Source organism: Drosophila yakuba, chromosome 2R (genome assembly GCF_016746365.2).
Source record: "Drosophila yakuba strain Tai18E2 chromosome 2R, Prin_Dyak_Tai18E2_2.1, whole genome shotgun sequence".
Taxonomy (NCBI): domain Eukaryota; kingdom Metazoa; phylum Arthropoda; class Insecta; order Diptera; family Drosophilidae; genus Drosophila; species Drosophila yakuba.
This window is the reverse complement of record NC_052528.2, coordinates 17,475,524-17,495,221: the sequence shown is the minus strand read 5'-3', so window position 1 is coordinate 17,495,221 and position 19,698 is coordinate 17,475,524. Positions and strand designations below refer to the sequence as shown.

Below are 19,698 nucleotides of genomic sequence, written 5' to 3'. Positions count from 1 at the left end.
CTCGCAGCTGTGAGTAAATAAAATAGAGTCGCACACGTATGGCCAAGTGTCGCCCGCCTCCGCCTTTGAGACCAGAGCACGTCATCGGCATCAGTATCCCCATCACTTGGAACGCCGGTGAGTGGCATTCAGCATGTTTGCCACGCAACTTTGTTTACCTGTGCCTCTGCCACAACCCCCTCCCCTTCCCCCGCACGGCTGCCCACCTGCTGGGCAGGTGTCTGAGCGGCTTGTACTTGGAAAAACAGACTTGCTAAGTGCTGAAAGTATGTCGCCCCTAACGTAGATACCCATTTAAATATTTTGAGTTCAATACACGGAGTAACTTAGGATACGAAGTATGAATGTTCCCAAAAACTGAAATCACTTTTTGCCATTAAAGTTCATAATATCATCTATCAGCCCACTTAATAAGTAATTATGTATAATTATATTTAAAAAATCTAAAATAGATATTTATGAATTTAAATACCTCTCATAATGTTTCAATCATAATCATCCCACTTTTTTGGAACCTAGTTAACATTTGTTTAAATGTGTAATCATATTTCAAAAATCGAAAATAATTATTTATGAATTTCAATAGCTCTTATAATTTTTCAATAATAATCATCCCATTTTTTCGAAACCTAGCTGCCATTTGTTTAAATGTGTAATCATATTTCAAAAATCGAAAATAAATATTTATAAATTTCAATAGCTCTCATAATTAAATCTTAATCATCCCACTTTCCAGGAACCTACATGCAATTTGTTTAAATGTAGAGGCATATTTCAAAAATCGAAAATAATTATTTATGAATTTCAATGGCTCTCGTAATTTTTCGGCGAGTGTCAGTCAGCTTGTCTGGCTGTGGCACTTTTGCCACTAACAAGTAGTCATCCTGGCCTTGTCAGGATCTGAAGCTCAGACTGCGTCTGAGTCTGTGGCGGAGTCTCTTTCACCATTTTTCGCCAGTAAGCGGCTTTTGCTTTGCAAATCTCATTTGACAGCTTCTGTGTAATGCACTTCTCGGTGACACATTCACCCAATCAATACGACCTGGGGAGCTGTGTATGTCCTGTATGTCCTTTCACGCTGCCCTCTTAAAGCCACCTGAGTTGCCGCTTAATTAGTTGGCATTTGACTTGCTTTAATTTCATTTTCGCAGAGTGCCAGAGTCACATGCACAGAGGTTGCGCATACGACGTGTTGCACCTGGTGAGGATTATGGTTCTATGCTTTGGCATAGTGGAGGAACTTGGGGGAGTGGAGTGGGTGCTGCGCACTTTGCATATTTCTTGGTTGCGGCAACGAATGCCACAACATTTTGTCAAAGTGCGCGGCGCTGGTGGATCAGATGGGTTTTGCCTTTGCAACACTTTTATCCGCATCGCTGCTGGGAAGGATGTAATGGTGTGGTATGGTATGGCATGGTATGGGATGGGATGTTGACCGGGCCTGAATGCAGTTTACGTTGCTGCATCGTTAAGTGCAAACAAGGGACGACCTGGCTGGGCGTGGTTACATTGTGCCCAAGTGTAAGTGTGTTAATATGTCAGAGGTGGCGATGAAAAGGGGGCGCGGGTGCGGGGGCGTCAAGGAGAGCCGTGAAAGGAAAATGACTGGGGCGAGGCTGGAGCTTGAGGCAGTGAGTCGGCAACATGCAACTTGCAACACGGTCTAATGCACGACAAGCTATTAGTTTTAAATTAATACATCAGAAAGGTTCTAACTAAGAAACCATTAGCTAGTATGCCTATATATAAGATCCAAAATGTAAGAACTTCATATATAAGCCATATTTCTAGTTATGAAATCCTTATTTTTTCCAGTTTTACTAGTTTTTTTTCGAGTGCACCACTTGTGTTCGCCCGCTAATGGTAGCGACCAGTTCGCATTACGCCTCGTCCTTCGGCTGCGACCGAGCTGAAATGTTAAATGCTTTCAACAAAAGCCAACAAGAGGTGGCGTTTTTGGGAGGCGGGGGCCAAAATGGGGGTCGTCAAGTGGCGGGGAGTGAACTTATGCAATGCAGGGCCATGCTGGAAAACCGCAACTGGAACGGAAGGCGATCTGAGTGGCGCTGCCAAGCGGGCGGTAGCGGCAACCTTGAGCTAAACGATTTCCTCGGCCATTTTGACGTTTTTGGGCCAACTCGATTTCAATTGGTTTTTATTGCAGGAAATCTCTTGCAAACTCAATTTCGACAACTGTCATATGCAAAGCATACTTTTTCGGGCATCCTCTTGTGCTCATACACATATGTACATACATATATGCAGTTGTGACCAAAATAATAGTTTTAGATCCAAATAAACAAGCGAAACAAACTGCTCATTTTGGAAAAAAAAACGAAAACGTAATACAAATCAAAATTTTGTTGCAAAAAAAAAAATTTGAAAATGTGGGAAAACTTTTATCAAACGACCAACTTTCATATTTAATTTAATTTCTTCACAACTATAAATAAAGTGCATCTCTAGAGTTTTTATTTCAACCACTTTATTTTGCTCACAACTGTATGCATAAGAGGGACTTGCACGTGAACGGATTCAGTTGAATTTTCCTGGAAATTGCAATTGCCCAACGAAAATCTCAACATATTTCAGGTAAAAGTTGATATAAAGAGAATCCTTAACCAGCTTTTTTGCTAGCAAATATGCACAAAAGTGCCTTGTGTTCTTCTTTTATTCTTTTCAATAACGACTTAGTCTGCAAATGACCACTTTGTGGCTGTGCAAATTGAAGTGGTATTCATTCAAACATTTTAAATTTCCCATTTTTTCAGCTCTTTGTTTACTTTCCCAGCTTTTACGCTGAAACATTTGCTTTGAAGCCTAATTCACCTGCCACATGCCGAACATTTAATTAACGCTCACCTATTAGCCAACAACTCGAGACTTTGTGGCGCCACCACTGAACAATAAACAATGGAGTGCCCCAAGAAAAGCTCCGCAAGAAGGCATAAAAAACAAGGTAACATCAAATCATAAAGGCTCGCACCGCCCAACTTTGTCTGTGGGAAATTCTTGGAATTAATTTATGATTCTTCGCTTCGGCCGCTAGCCAACCAAAAAATAACAATCATAATTGCTGTTGATTAACTAAGCGCTCAGTGGTTTTGTGAAGTGGCGCAAGTGCTGGGCCAAAATACATATAATTTAATTCGCGGCTCCAGGCGTTTTGTTAGCTGTCTGCTGTATTAATGGCCCAAAGTGGCTGGCCAACTCACCTGCACAGTCTTTTTCCTCCCCTTGATTACGTCGGGATCATTGGTTATGTGCGCCTCGATTAGCAGGCGCAACTTGTCGGTGACTTTGTTCTTGAACTTGCTCAAGTAGGACTCGTGGTCCTCGTTGTCCGGGTCGATGGCCTCGCTGGCCGCATTGCCGGGCACCCTGCAATTGGTAATAATTGGTAATAGCCCTAATTAGCCAGCACTTCTAACCAAAAAACTCTGAGAATCAGCACTGTCATTGGTGTGAGCCCAATTAGTCAATTGTTCTGACCAATGCGTGCACAAAATATTAAATAAAATGTACATGAATGCCACACTTTTATGACATCGTTAGATCTCAGTTATTGCACGTCATCGGAATCTAATCTATTATTTAGCTTCTTTAATTGAATATAAAGTGAATTTCCGTAAATCTCTGTCAACATGGCAGTAAAAAATGATTTAGCTGACCCTTTAATGCTTTAATTGGCACTTTGCATATTGCCTTGCCCTATTTTTTTCGTTAGATGGTAAAAGTTATCATAATGAAACTTTTTCACATTATCAAAAGTGATTAATTAAAGTTTTAAAGTTGTGATAGTAGTGGATTTTGCAAGTGAGCATCCAACTAACGATATACTGATTTTTTTTTGTTTTCCAAAAGTTACTTCACTTTGTTGGACTTTAAATTAAATAACTGACACATATATGCATGCGGAAAACTTACACGAGGGTAGTGTGATTATCTGTGGAAAGGTTCATGGTGAGTTCGTCCTTGATTTTCCGCAATCGCTCTGCCGCCTCCACATCCCCCTTGCTGCACTGAGCGGCTCGTTCGCGGAAAACTGCCAGGATTTTCTCGCTGGTGAGAGCTTAAAAAGGTATATTTAGAATGTGACAATTTAAAATACAAATAAATAAATAACTTACCCATAGCCTGGGCGACTTCCCTTTCGATCTGCGAGCGTCGAAGCTGCTGAACCCGTTGCACAAACTCAGGCGATCGTCCTGATGCACCAGATCCTTGAACCAGTGATTGAAAGGCTTGTTCCAAAAAGCTCTGCATTCGCTGTGATTCAGCCAGCCAGGCATCCGCGGCCATCAGCCTGTAAAAAACAAACAAAAAAAAAAGGGTTTCAATAACTGGCGTACAACTTGCAGATGTCGAAGCTAGTGCTGGCATTTCCATATTTACCCATCCCCATTCCCATACCCGTCCATTCAAATATTTGCCAAAGTTCAGCTCCAATTGAGTGGCCAAACAATGCGAATGTGGCACATGGATAATTTCAGCCAAACATGGCACAATGGAACGGAAACGGAACTTTGACAAATATTGGCCAACTTTGTTCATAACTATTTCGGTTTGCAGTTTGACTCACAAGCGAAAACAAAAACAACCTTCAATGCAGGATATGTGTGTGTAACCGATCAATAAACAACAGCTGGCTTACTTCTCTTCATGAATTTTCAATTGTGGTTTATAAATTGTTTATGCCGTGTTGCTTGACTCATTAGCTTACCGATAATCCTGCTTGAGTTGCCGTTGCGATTGAGATGCATCCTTTTCGTACCACTTAACCAAGAGTGCCTCATGGTCGGCCGAGGTTTGCTGATCGGCCAGGACAGCGGAGAAGATGTCCTCGTCCATTTTGGTGGGCAGAAGCTGACGACCGATGCCATCGCCCACGAGCACCATGAAGAAGACGCTCTTCGTGTGGGCGTGGCAGGTGTCGATCTCGTGCAGATAGTCGTGGATCAGGTAGGGATCCCGCTCCAGCTGGTGCACCTCCAGGTCGCCAGTGCCAAAGTGCATGTCCACAAATTCCAGCTGTGAAACAAAGCAATCAAATTGCAGTTTATAAATGTTAGATTAAAGATGTTGTTCTACTAATTGATAAGTCATAGCTACCTCAATTTGCCGGTCATCGTAGAGGGACTGCAGCTCGGGACCGACCAGTTCGAGGAGCATGCGACGCTCCTGGTTGAACTCCTGCTTCTGGCTGGCCACGTAGATCTTGATGAGCAGCGGCTTGGGCAGGCGGGTGTGGGCGCTGGTCACGCCCCTCAGTGCATTCAGCACACTCTCGTCGATGGGCGCGGCCATTTCCTAGCTGCAAGCTGCCTAGTTTTAGCCTAGTTTATTTGTTTGTTTGTTTTTTTTGCGTGGCTGTGTCGGGGATTGAGTGGATGTGGTGTGTTAGCGCCTCGCCTCGCCTTTGCCAGCTTATTTAAGTTGGCCGAAATCAAGTGGCATCGTCGTCCTCGTCGCGGTTTTACCAGAGTCAGCTTCGAGCAGCCCGCAGCTTTGGCACATGTTCAATGCGAGTGGCAAATAAAATTGCTGCTGTATCTGTATCTGTATCTGTATCATATGTATCTGAATCTGTATTTGAATCTATATCTACAGCCGCGCTCGTCGCCACCGCACGATGCCTGGGCATAGCGGGCCAAAAAGTTTATCCCTCTCGATTCAGCTGCAAATACAAATTGAAAAGAGCAAAAATTGTATTTATGGCAAAGTTTTTGCATAACCCGAAACGTAATAAAAAACGCAAAATGGAAAAAACGAAGCCATGCGAGACAAGAAAAGTTTCATCCCATGATCAAGCGAGGGATAAGTCCATACACACTATACACTTGTGGCCCAAAAAATAAAAAAAAAATATAGGGGGAGTGCACAAGTTGGACAAGTCAGCAAGTGTTAGCATTTGACTCAGTAGTTGATTGAAAAAGGGGCGAAAATGTTGCCCTAAATTGTGCGTGAAAAGTATATTTTTCGCACGTCTAAAAGAGTGAACATACTTAAGTTATTGCTTAGTAATATGCACAATATTTGTTATCATATTCATAAAGGAAATATGTTTATAAAATACTTAAGTTATTCCTTTAAACGATTAAAAATAATTGAGCCTGCCCAAATGCTGGCTTTAAGATAAGCACGGACTTGAAAGCTGGTGGGCTGGCTTGTGGGGAATGGGGCATGTGCTGTTGGAATCCTGCTGCCGTCGTCCTGCCACTAATGAAGACCCATTCCCCTCGTCCTATAAGAAGCTGTCTGCCGACCGCCAAACAAAATCGATTGCCATTAATTCCGCTTCAATGAGTTGGCTAAATTGCTCGTTAGGACAGCGGCGGAGGACAGGACATGGCGTGGTCCTGCGTTTCCTGCGCTCCTCCCTGCCCTTCCATTTTATATACCTCCATGGCGAGGTGCAAGTGCTTGGGGTGTCAGTTTCAATCAGCCTTCGCAGCAAACACTCACACACGTGTTTCGCCGTCTCAATCTGGCTTATCTGTTAAATATTTGATTCCCAGCGAATTAAGCTTAATGAGCGCCTTGCTCGCCCAACAGCCAACAGCCAAGTCAAAACGTTCCCAATGATGTGAAAATTATACGACCTGGCCAAGTGCAAGAACCATTTCAGCTGACCACAGACCAAAAGTGGTTAAGCTCGTGTAATGGCGATCAGATATTTGCCCGAAGGAAATGTTACTTTTTATCAGGACAATTACTAAAATGCCAGCTAAGCTAGCCATTAAAGGCGTTATGAGCAACAACGTTAACTATCGGGATTTTTATGTCTTCACAGTTAGGTGAAAATCCCACTGAAAACAATATGCTTGACAGGCATTATTGTCTACAGCGGTGTATAAAGCCACGCTAAAGTTTTTACGTCTCATAATTGGATATTTGATAGGGTATGCTGACCAAATTACTCATTTGCCTGTGAGTGGAAACAATGTGCTTTGAAAAACGTTGATAACAACGGAGGTAAAGTTTGCTTCGAAACCTTTAAAACCATTAAATTGAAGCAGCTTTAAGTGATTTTTTTCGAAACGTTTTACCCTTGGACTATACAAATAGTTACCGTCTATAGAACTTATACCATAGGTGAACACATGCATACACGTAATAGCTAGTTCCCTGCATTCATGGTTAACAGACAATTTACCTTGAATAGAAATGATCGTTATTGGCGATTAACCCCATTATTAGTCAATATCCGACGATTTAGGCTGGCGTTTCGTCAAAACTGTCAAACAACAAAATGTCTAGGGGATGTGGAACTCAACGTTTATCGCTGGCTTGGGAGGTGGATATTAATGACTATAGGCAAACACAATTTATCCTTGTGCTGCCTGTGCCATTACTCCTCCACCTCGGCTGTTGTACGAGTAGCTTGGACAACGTGGGTGTCAAATGGCCACCCATTGCTGGATGGGCAAAATGTATGGGTGGGCCAACGGGGTTCCATTGAATACGGAATGTGCAGAGCGTGCTGTCAATGCCATCGATATCCTGTTAAATATTAAGAAGCAAAAAGGACCTTTCAGCGCCTGCTAGCTGGCATTTGGAATAAAGAAAGCTTGGTATTGCTGACATTGCAATATGCATTCCTTATGCATTCCCCATGTAATCGATAAAATGTTCAGAAAGAGATACTGAATTGTTAATAGAACAGGTGAGGTTATTACTATTCAATTGAAATTCGAACAAGGGAAGAATGTTGGGTATTACGGCTTTGCACATAAATTATGTAATGCATTCCTTTATGGTTAAGGAAAATCCAACTTTAATGCAGTACTTTTAGTTTGTTTGCAATGCGAATTTACCATTTAAATTCACGTCAGTGGAAACATATGCCATTCACAATTCAATAAAGGCGTTATCGAGCCAATCTCGACTGGATTTGAGCATATTTGCTTGGCAACTTTATTAATGGATCCCAACCTCTGACCCCTGGCCATTTGCACAACGGAATGAGTAGCTGGCACAGCCGCAAACTAAAATGAAAATAAAATATTGGCACTGACGCGCTAGACATAAATAAGTAAATAAATGATAATAAGCAAGAGGCCGCAACAGGCAGGAGGAAAACGGAAGGAGCGGCAGGAATGGGAAAAATAGGAATGGAAATGGGAAATCCTGAATGGGCCTTGGGCAAACAGTTGGGCACAGTCAGCAAAATTCATAAAAGTAACCAAACACAAAATGGGCTTACTTGAAACGTATGTTTCAAGGGGGGGCATTAATAATAAATCCAATGCAGTGTGTGTGTGTGAGTGTGTCTCAGCGCGCTTAGCTGCTCATTTTTTGTATAAATATTTAAGAGAAGAGAAAATAACAACAGGCAAATATTCCGGGCATGCCAAAATTAGAACAGTCGCCATTCATTTGGAAATGCCAACGAGCCGAAAGTTTTTCCCAGCCGTTATTACCTGCATTTGTATGCCAAGGAGAAGCTCAGCCGAAAAGTATGCCACAGAATTTGCTTCTCCTTTTCGCTTGTCTCGTGCAGCGGAAGTGGCGAGAAAGCGGGAGAAAGCGAAGGAAAGCAGGCAAGTATGCGTTTGTGTGTGCGAATATAGAGTGTGTTTCACTTGCTTGGTAAACAGCTGGGACTGGCAAGCTGCACAGTGGATACAGAGCTGTACTTCAGCACGAGCCCACGGTGCGTATGCGTATTATTAAGAAAGCCCAAGGTAAATGTAGAAAATCAAGTTGTAAGTCAACTTCTTCTTCTGTGATTCCCTATTTCAATGCCCCTTTTTTTTTAATACACATTTAAGCTGTACAATTATTTTCTTAGATTATGGCCAGGAGTTAGTCATTTCGACCACGGTGCAATAGAACTTCTCATTGAAATAAAAGTTTATGCCGCCATCAGGCCAGACGTGGGCTTTTGCCCCCTCATTGGTCCCTTTGATAAATACAAAATGAGCTGCCATTTGCCGAATGTTTCGCCAGCTCAGCCTCAGTCGCGGTACAATTGATTTGGTTCGCTTCTGTTTCTACCATTTTTTGGGTTTTTGGTCCGAGAAAATTGAGCCATTTTTGGGCCTTAACTGTTGTCCCCGCAGTTGCCGTTGCCAATCGACACCAAATTGCCAACGCTCGTTTCTGGCCAGCTTCCTGTAATCAACTACGTGATCGAACGCATTTGGCAGTGAGCAAGCAATTTGCATGAATCGAGCTTTGATTTATGAAGGGAATACGACTGCACATCCTGTACTTGGCTGGCCAGGACCTCGCTGCTCACTGCGGTCTCATCCCAGCACTCAATGAAGTCAATTGTGTGGGTTCCCCACCATATTCGATGGCCCTTGACTTGCAAACCCTTTTCAAATCCGGGCACTTGACGAGCCAGAACCAATTGTGCTCCATTCGCCCGGGAGCTTTTAATTTTCAGCCATAGTCTTTGACAATTCTGTGTGCTCTGTTTACCTGAAGGTCATCGCCACAGTCATCGCCCACCTTCGAAAATTCAAAAAGCAGCTGCTGCCAGGCCCGCATTTTACTTATGCCAAGCAGGTAGCAAAGCGGCGCGGGGGGAAGGGAAAAGTGGAGAGGAGAAAAGAAATGCAAAAACAATTCCAAGTGCGTCTTTCATTCGGTGCCCACTTGTCGTCTCTTTTGCGCCTTTGTCTTTGCTTGCCAGCGTCCTCAGCCCTTTTATTTCTTGGTGGTGGTAACAGGGATGACAGCTTTATAGCTATCTCAGGAAGCAAGTGTGACTTTAAGTCGATTGAATCTGTCTAAGGATAACCAACTATTTGATTTGAAATATTTACAATAAACATTGAAGTCACTTAAAGTGGAATTTCATGACTCCTTGAACTTAAGATGTATCGCAATTGTTACTGCGTTACCTTTGTTAGACAGTCGAGAAATGTAGCGAGAATACAGCCTCATGAAATATGCAACAGTTTCTGGTTTTCCACGAAAAAGTAGCCAGATTTTTTGAGAGACTGGCAGAGTCAGCAGCACCACCAGCACCACCAGCACCACCAACCAGCATGACTGTCAAAAGTAAATAAGCTTGCACAGGCAGCTCACGCAATTCATGGCTGAATACATTGAGCGGGCGCAGGCAAATCTAGGGTAGCGAGTCGGCCTAAAACATGAAAAACTTATGGAAAGTGCGGCATAAATCAGAAGACATGTCGACGGCAGTGGCTGCCCCGCCCCCTTGGGTCTCCGCCCCCTTTGTCTGTCTGCAGGACTCGCGCTTAAGCACACACACACACTCACACACAAGACTGTGCGCATTTCCGGTCGCTTGGCAAATTCGATTTCATGGCATTGTCACGTAAAATGCTACCCGAATTTCATGTCAATGAATTTTCTTTTTTATGTCTGTCTTTCTGTTTGACTGGTGTATTGGCCTGTGTGTGTGTGTGCGTGTTAACTTATTGTAGTCTTAACATTTTGCACAAATGGCTCTCTCTTTCTCCCCTTTCGATTTCAGCAAACTTTGTCCTGCCCGAGTCAACAATTTTGATTCTATTTACACATTGTTATTACGGCAAGTATTTCGCTCTGTCGCCCGATCGGCAAGGAGCTGAAAATCCTTGCCCGCCATTTCGTATTTAATTATTTAAGGATTTACTTTGAGGCCGTTCAAGCCTTTATGTAAGGCCCAGGGAATTCACAATGCGACTGATGGGAAACTCGGCAAGAGTGGCAGGTGTCAGGTGTCCTGAGTACTTTGAAGAGGGCTCTGGAATACTCGTACTATTTGAGTGAATGGTTAAGCAATCTTGTTCAGCCAAGTTAAATATTATTTTCCAGAAAGTTAAAGTCGTTTTTGGTGCTTTGCTAAATGTTTAAAAAAAATAAAAGATATATAAACCTGAAAATCTCACATACATTTTTTATTATAAGCCTTTTTCCTGCTCTTTTGTGATACGAATTAGAAATAGCAATGCAGCTTGCTTCAGTGAACAATTCAAAAAAAAATCAAACTAAATTTAAGCGATAGCAAACAACTGGTATTTGGCCAGTACAAAATCTGTTTTCAAAGAAACAAAACTCTGAGGAATTCTTTAAGTCGTTTTAAACCAAGCTCTGTTATGGAGAAATCAGTAATTGCTAAATTCAACCTAGCACACATGAATTTTCTTTGCAAAGTCAACCACATAGCTAAAGCGTTTACTAGGAATTCGAGGCTAAAGTCCTTTTAATAAAACCAAAATGTCTGGCATTCAAAGTGGGAAATTGCGGGCATTTCTGGGGGTGTCTTTATTTTATGTAAACTTTCAGGGGGTTTTTGCCACTGAAATACAACGCGTAATTGTACAATAAGCAAATATGATAAGCAGCTTTCAAGTTAATGATGCGTGCTACGTGTATGCCCCCCTGCCCCCATTTCAATTCCCCAGCGAGCACTCACCCACTTATCGCCAGAAATCACAAATCAGAAATCACAAATCATTTTCATTTTCATGGGAATGTGTGCGTGTGCTCCAATTAGGCCACCAGCAGACAGAAAAGCCTGAAAAAGCAGCGCAGCCCGAATGGATAATTCAAAATTATTGATTTGCCACGTTTTCATTTCAAATTACTCCCACATACACTGACAAATTTGAACACGAAAATACGTGCTGGCTGTAGTAGGTACATCCAATTGCGGCTTTTTGAGTTGAAAAAACTTTATGCGCCACTCAATTATCCACTTTTGCGGTACAGTGAATATCGCGGTATTGAGACAACATTTTGCGCTTTTCATTAGCCAAATTAAGGCAGCAAAACTTTGCTGGCGCCAGGGAAATTTTAATTTCCATTTTCATTTAAGCTTGTTGTTTATTTGTTGTTAGCTGAAGGGAGTATTGGTTTGAAAAGGGCAGCAGCATACTCGTCGCCATACTTGTCTTATTGCCCATAAAATGTAAAAAAAAAGTTTATGCCAAGAAAAAGTCAATTCTCGTGCCCTCAATTCTACACTCAAAGAAAGGGAAAGTTGGGTTAGCAAAGCAAACTTTGCATTATTTGCTAACAATATTTTCATTTATGTGAACTTTTTATGATAATAAACTACCTTGACACAAGCATGGAAATGCACCCCTTAAAAAAGAAATAGATTTAAATGCACTCAAATTTTTATATTAAATGGAAAATCATTGTTAAAAAAACGTATTTTTTATGAACAACCTGCTTGTTAAATAGGTCATGGAATTTTTAAAATGCAATTCCCAGAGTGATTGCGATGCTTTGTTGTCGACAGGTTGCGCTGCAAACAGATTTGCATGCATAGTACAGGAGTTGGCCTAAAAGACGAGCAAGAACACGCCCATTCTGCGGTCTAAGGCCGCTCAGCAGCAAATTGGTTTTTCCGGAGGCTTTTCCCAAGGCTTTCCCGCCTCGTTTGGCTTCGTTGCGTTTCATTTCGTTGGCCCGACCCTTTTGGACGGCATTGTTACAGCCATATACTCGTACTCGCAGAGTTGCTTTGGATATGGCTGGTGCACGCCAAGTGCCAACATTCATTAAACGGCCATAAACAAGTGGTGCAGATTGCGTTGGGCAACAAGCAACCACCAGCAACCACTTGCAACCACCAGCGACCAAAAGGCGACAGCGGTCCTGCAAATGGATGCCACGTCGAAAACGCATGCAACAGTCCTTGTTTATGAGCTGCATTTTCCATTTTCACACACTCACTCGGGCACGCAAAGTTTTCAGCCAAAGTATATTTATAATATTTTTTTCTTTTGACAGGGAAAAATTGTTGTACGTATGTAGCCTTGTAATTTAATAGTTGCTTAAAGAACTGGCAAATGGATTGCATAATACCTTTGATAAAGACATTGGAACAATTTTGAGAAGGATACAAATATGCATAAACTAAATATTAAAAAAACAAACTATGGGAATTTATGTAGAATATGTAATAACAACAATACACAGTATGCTGTATATGGAAATTGTGTACATAGATCGAACAAATGTTTGATGGATTTCATACACATGTTTTGATTGGCTTGGCGATTTCCACACACATAACTTGTGGAAAAGCTCTCTGACAATTGCTCTCTACTCGATCGGCAGAAAATAGTTTCAGACAGCGTGACTAAGCCTGATTGCAACTGCCAAACGGTTTTAACCAGCTATTCTAGCCAAGTTTTCCTTGCAATGGATTCAATGGGGTATGTGGGCCAGTTGGCAAAATGACTAATGCCTCGAAGACAACTTCTCATACTCATACTCATATGTGGCTTTGTCGGCTTCCACGTTTCACTTCGTTCTGAGTTGGCGGACGCATCGGAAATTGGGGCACAGGAAAGCAGACGGAAGCGGAAGTGACATACCAACGGGCGTGACACTTTAAAGCCTTTTATAGAAGACATGCATGAAATGCATCTGGCTAGTATTTCAAAATTCCTCTAGAGATATATATTGTTCCATACAAATATATTGTTACAATTTAAATCAATTTATGAATCAAGTAGCTTGCTTGCATATGCATGCTTACATTTTTTCCTTATGTTACATTATTATAAATTTGACTGAATTTATTCATTAATTTTAAGGCCAGTTAATCAGAAGTGTCTTAGTCACTGAATGTATGAAAACTATTCTGTAGAGCATCGGCAGTTCTATGCAAAGCGCTGGCTAGTTTGTTTATTTGATTTTTGTGTATCCATTTCCAGCTGTACCCAGCGGAGACCGGCGAAGCCGAGCGCATTTCATATTTAATTAAAATCGAGGCACCCACAGACACCCGCAAAGCAAACAAACACACATGCAAACGCAAACACACGGTCGCTCATCCACGAGCACTTGGCCATAATACAACGACCATTTAAAAAGGGGGCGGTGCAGGGAGGGGCGTGGTGTGGCGGAGCGACGTCGTCTGGAAAATGGTAATAACACAAAACGCTGGGCAAATATTTAAAATCTTCCGAATGCCGCATTAATGAGCTTTTATTTTGACGGCGATAAGCACAGCACACACACACTTACACACACTCGCACACACAAAGTTGGGAACAAATTATGGCTAATTCACGATTGCTTTATGCTAAACAGATGCGGTGGCAAAAAAAAAGAGTGGAATAAATTCTGCAAGCGCGAAATCAAAACAGAGAAAAGGCGGCCCAGCCACGCCCACCGCATTCCGCCCACAGCTGCTGGCCGCCAGGCGGGCGAGGCAATAAAGGCGCGTGACGAAAACATTTCGCTGCCACGCCCATGAAAATTTCATCAATCAGCTGAGGATCCCCCATTCCATGCAGAGAGAGAAATATTATTTTCATTTCACATTTACACTATGCTTTAAATTAATTTATTCGATTTAAAGGCGCATGACTTTTACTTAAGCATGAGATCCATATTTGGGCATAGTAACGAATTCTTCACTTCATTGGTTTTGTTAAGAATATTCAGAAAATTCAAAGTTCTGTGTTTGGATGACCTAAATTGCAAGTCAATTGCGCTTTCCGCTCAATTGAAACATTCATTTCGAATGCAATTAGAAAATATTTTTAATTAATTTTTTTTATCTTTAACAACGCTCCCTGTTGGCATTTGTTAATATTCCTATTACAGTCAACTAATTCTTTTTTTATACTGGCAGCAGCTTTTCGCTGCCCTCCGCATATTTCTCTTTGTTTTCGTTGCCATAATTCATTTCTCGCTCCTCTGAAGGCCGTGAAAAGCGCGGGGAAAACCCTAGAAAAATGCGGCGAATGCGAAAAAAAAAACATTGTGTAAAAGCCAGGATCAAGTGTGTGCATTTACAGGGTAGAAGGTGTGTGTGTGTGTGTGATGTGTGTGGCTGTGTGTGTGGGTGCGTTGGTCGCGCTTATTAAGTGGTTCGAGTGCTGATTTATAGCACTTTACCCTCCAGTCATGACGGTTATCCTGTCAGCTTCAACTGAAGGACAGCAGGACAGGACACTCGCCCCGTGTCCTTCGTTTGAGCGGACAGGGGCGCACCCAGGACATTCGGTTAAAGTTTTAAGCGCTCACTTTGCATCTAAAGTGTGTTCGGCAGATAAATGTTCTACACGCGCGTTACTCATACGCCGCGTTGGCGAAGGTGAAGCGACTGCAAAAACACACCGCACTTTACCTAATTGAACCAGCCACACAAAAAATAACAAGGTCGCTGATTAATTTAGCTGGGGCTGGCATTTAATGTTTCAACTTGACGATAAAGTTACCACTTTTCGTTTAATTTAATTGGACAAAACTTGACCCTTTGAACTGGCATACAAAAGGGATCAAAAGGTAGAGAAATTTACCTTTGAATTTCATAAATGTTTTATTATTTAGAAGTTACTTCTTATTTCAGGCACCTTTAAAATTTTAAAAATTTATGTTTCAGTTAATTTATTTTGCGCAGTCATTGACTTTACAAAATTTCCCAATATGATTAATTTTCTGGTAAAACCGAACTCATAAATAACTAATTTTCATTTGGCACACATGGCGTGGAATAGAGGATGTATTTTCCAGTTGAAATAATCTGACACAAGCTGAAGTACATATTGTTTTTAAATTATTGCACATAATTCTCACGATTCCTTTCAAATTCGTTCTTGTCAGTTTATAACTCTATGTCTTTCTGTCTAGATCGTTTTCATTTTTGGCAAGTAGCGAAATCGACTTGAACTAGATTTTCTCGTTTTCCATTTTCCCCCCAGAAATGTTTACACTAGCACTCAGCATTTATTTCGCGGCCCATTCGCACAACAAAGAACGAAACGGATGCAATAAAAAAGGTGCCAAGTCTGGAACAAATTAATATATTTACGAACATATGGATTGCCTGGGCGGACGTATTAAACTGGCTGTAAAATTGACCTACGGGCATTACTCAAGTCTGGCGATTTGCTATCGGATTTGGTTCAATCCACAAGAAGATTTTTCCGAACCGTGAAAATGGACATGGTTTCCGTGAAGTGCAAGAGCGACGGCACTCGCACATAAACTTTTTATAGTTTCAATAAATATAAAATTTGAGAGCCATTAAAAACGAGGCGAAACATGCAAAGGCATTCTGCATTTGTTTGTTGCCGTTCTTTTGCAATTCATTGTTTTTCTTCTCCATCGAGTTTTATGTGTTTCGAATAATGTGTGAGCGTGCAGGATTTTTGGGATGTGTGTGTGTGTACACATACACAATTTGCTGCAGCGAATATAAACAAAGTTTTTAATGTTTATATAGAGCTCAGAGAGACAGCATCGGCGAAAATCGAATTACGCATACGCCATGAATAAAATATATCATCTCGTAGATGGTGCTAATTCACTTTCTTGAGCTGGGAAAACAAACTGCTAGCTGAGCTCCTTGCTAAATCGATTATTAAAGTGTTATCACAATTATCCGCTTATGTTGGAAAACTCCTTTGGCCCGCAAAAAGTTTCTGTCTCTGCTGGCTACTTGATTTTGACATTTTGCTGCCAATTTGCTGTATTTGCTGTATTACTTCACCGGAACTAATTTACTGATAAACAAAAATGAAAGGGAAACGATTTCAAGATACTTTAGTTAGTTGATAACCAAAGGAAAAGTACTTTAATGTTGTGTTAAATTGGGTGAATCTATATTACAAAGTTGTGTCTGTGGCTTAATTTATATTAGGTACGGTGTCCTGCCTAATTTTACTCCTAAATGAAATGTCGATTAATTACTTGCCAATTTACCCTCATCAACTTTTTGCCCAGACCTTTAATTAGAAGGCAGCAAATGCTCTGCAGGATGCCAAAAAGCCCTATCTTATTGGACATATCATTTAATAAGCACATATGGCGTTTGGGATGGCTTCGCTGAATTATCAGACATTAAACTCTTTATGTAAATGCTTAATAATGAACTTGGCGAGTCGTTAAGAGTTGCCCATACACATGAATGCTTATGTACGCCTGAGTTTGGGTAATTTTTTAATAAGTATTCAACGCTTCTTCATGCCAATTTTCCAAGAATTTACCTGAGTGTCTGTGTGTGTGTGTGCGTGCGTCGTAAACATTTTTATTGGCCATTTTCGACATGAGAGGCAATGAAAGGATATGCCAAGCCAGGTCGGAAAATGCTTTATGATGGCAGAAAGACGAGGCAAAGAAAGCGGAGGCAGAAAAGTAAAAAAGAAGAAAAAATAAAAACAAAAACGAAAAAAACGAAACATTTTCATTTCCATTTTCGTTTGTGCTGTCGGTTTTGTTGTTTGTCATGGGCCATTCAATTATCTTAATATTACGCATACGCCGCATGGGCTGCCAGACCAAACCGTTTGGGGTTTGGGAGGAGGGGAGGCAGATGGATGCGGTGGTGAACGGTGGATTGGTAGCCCGAGAAGGGAGGAAACTAATTACCGTCGGCCAAATAAACAAGACTCTCGAGAATTTCGGCCTGAGTGCGTTTATTGATATCGAATTGCGGCTTAAATGTGAGTGGAATTTGCGGCCGACTCGCGGTTCTTACCTTCTGCCGAATTTCACGCAAAGTCCGGCTATCCGTTTTATTCCATCATTGTTTCTCTCAACTGATTTATGCACAAATTATTTTCACTTTTTCACTGTGCACTTCCGCCTTCCGCTTGACGTGCTATAAATTCGATAAACAGAAACGGTATCGTTGTGGGCTATAGAAAGGACACTTGGCGTTTGACTTTGATGCTGGCCCAACATTAGTTGGGCAGCTTCAACCACATTTACATTTTATGCATATTTTAATTGTTTTCAGATACGAAAACGCTGAAGCGCCCACGGAATCCGCACAGGCGGAAGCCAACAATGAACAATGAACAGGTCCTGGGGGCCTCGAGATCCGGAGCTGTGGTCATTGCACTTGGCACAATTTCTTTTCCTCGTTTTGGTCCTCGTTTTGTCTTCATTTAATTGAAAATTAGAACGAAGTTTGTGCTGTCCCAGACAGGATTTGCATTCACCCCACCCAAGTCGGCAGTCGCCAGTCGCTTTGTTTGTTAAACTTCAATTAGGCAAGTTTTTCCAATTAAAATTTGCGCGCTGCAATTTTAAGGGTTCTTTGCTGGCCGTTCTAACTTTCCGAGTGGTTGGTTTAATTGGTTTTTTCTCTTTTTTATGTAGCCCCTTTTATCGGGCTGCATTGTTCCCATATCAATCTCAGTCAACCAAACCAACCCAACCCAGAACGCCGCCGGAGACATTGATAAATGCAAAAGGGTTGCAGAACCGAGAAATGGGTCGGAAATCGCATTGCCATTTAGACAACACATTTAATTGGGGAAATGCTGCACCTTCCCTGGTTAAATCTTAAAGGATGCTTTATCTGAAATCTCAAATTTAGTTCGCTAAACTGGAATTATAAGCAAGATCAGTTGTGTATCCTGAGATACACTCCATTTAAAGATAGTTACGCAGGTCGGGAAATGCAATGCCGTTTAGGCAACGTCTATTATCAAAGGAATGTCGCACCTGCTGCGGGGGGAGTGGGGGAAACTGGATATAAATATAAACAACTACCCCGTGCCGTTCTAATACCAAGGCCCAAACTCCGGTGTCTGTGTGCGTGTGTGTATCTGTGTGTGTGTGTGCTGGGTATTTCACTTATTTACACTTCACTTCGGCTGCTGATTTTGATTCTGCCGCCGCTGCTCACTTGTTCGCGCGCCCGTTTTCAAAGTTTTCCCCAGCTTTTCCTTATTTATTCATTTTTTTTTTGTTTTGCCCAATATATTTGTTTGGGTGCCAGGTCCGCCTTTCCGCTGCGAGCACCAAACGCTTTCAACATCGACGAGCAACTGAGCGGCGGACTAGCTCGGAAAAGCCGAAAGCTTTCGGCCCAGAAACACTGTGGAAATGGCACACAGAGATTCAGAGCGAGCGAGTAAGCAAGAAGCACAAGCTCATGGGGCTGTTGCTGCTTTGTTTTCCTCGAAATCAGGCCGAAATCAGCAGAAGGGGAGTGGGCCGAAACACTTGTGGCTCAAAGCAGCCTTCCATGTTGCCGGCTGTTTGGCAACACGACTGAATACGACTGAATGTTGCCCCAGCCATTAATCGTGCTGCCCCGTTTGCGAAAGTTGAGTGCATTTTCCCACACACACTCGCATACTCCTCAAAATGCCGGCACTTTTAGGCCAATTAATATCGAGCGATATAAACTGTATACACTTTTTGGCCTTAGGCCATCTGCTTCTGGCCAAAAGTGGCGGCCAGATAAGATAAACAATAAATACACCCCCACAAGGCATGTTGCTGCCCCGTGTTGTCATTGCCACACAAACTGCTCAATGGGTTTGGTTTAGTGCTGCTCCAATTCGCATTCGGATTCAGATTCAGATCCACATTCGGATGCCAGTGCCCCAATCTGCTCGACAACTGTTCGCTTTTACGAATTCTCGATGCCCAGGCACAAATCGCTGGAGCCGCCGAATGCGGTGAGCTTTTGGAGCCTGCGGCTCGGGTTCCACTTCCAAACCGTTTCACTGTGTGGCCCAAGAACCCCACCTCCCCCGCCATCGTCTTGAGCCTCTTTGGCGCCCGACGAGGTGACTATTCCATTTAAGAATTGCGGGCATAGCTTTGTTATTGCCCATGACCATTCTAGCCCACCATTCCGGCTAACAATGGCATAGTTATCTCTTCGTTACTGCCTCAGACTGTTTAGCGTTCTGGAATTAGTTTATACTTATCTGAGAGTATTTTCTTTTAGAATGGATCGTGGCTACGGAATTGATATCATCCATTGATTGATATCATCTTGAAAAAGATGACAATACTTCTAAA

General features: G+C 42.1%; 1 protein-coding gene across 7 annotated transcripts in view; it reads right to left on the bottom strand.

Moving 5' to 3' along the window:
• Positions 1-18,714, bottom strand: part of LOC6531075 (NACHT domain- and WD repeat-containing protein 1) — a 33,798-nt gene extending 15,084 nt beyond the window's left edge. For 5 of the 7 annotated variants that reach the window (XR_005560501.2, XR_001454248.3, XR_005560502.2 and 2 more), the window contains exons 1-7: positions 18,525-18,714; positions 17,411-17,533; positions 5,113-5,677; positions 4,724-5,031; positions 4,131-4,306; positions 3,928-4,072; positions 3,216-3,381 (exon numbers count right to left, since the gene is read on the bottom strand). Coding sequence is in view for 4 of the 7 variants with exons in the window: in XM_039372010.2 (XP_039227944.1) it covers positions 3,216-3,381; positions 3,928-4,072; positions 4,131-4,306; positions 4,724-5,031; positions 5,113-5,307 (990 nt within the window). In the remaining 3 variants the exon portion in view is untranslated. The remainder of the gene's footprint in view (positions 1-3,215; positions 3,382-3,927; positions 4,073-4,130; positions 4,307-4,723; positions 5,032-5,112; positions 5,678-17,410; positions 17,534-18,524) is intronic. The other 2 variants (XM_015197328.2, XM_039372009.2) reach the window with 2 other exon arrangements.
• Between the last annotated feature and the right edge of the window lie 984 nt (positions 18,715-19,698).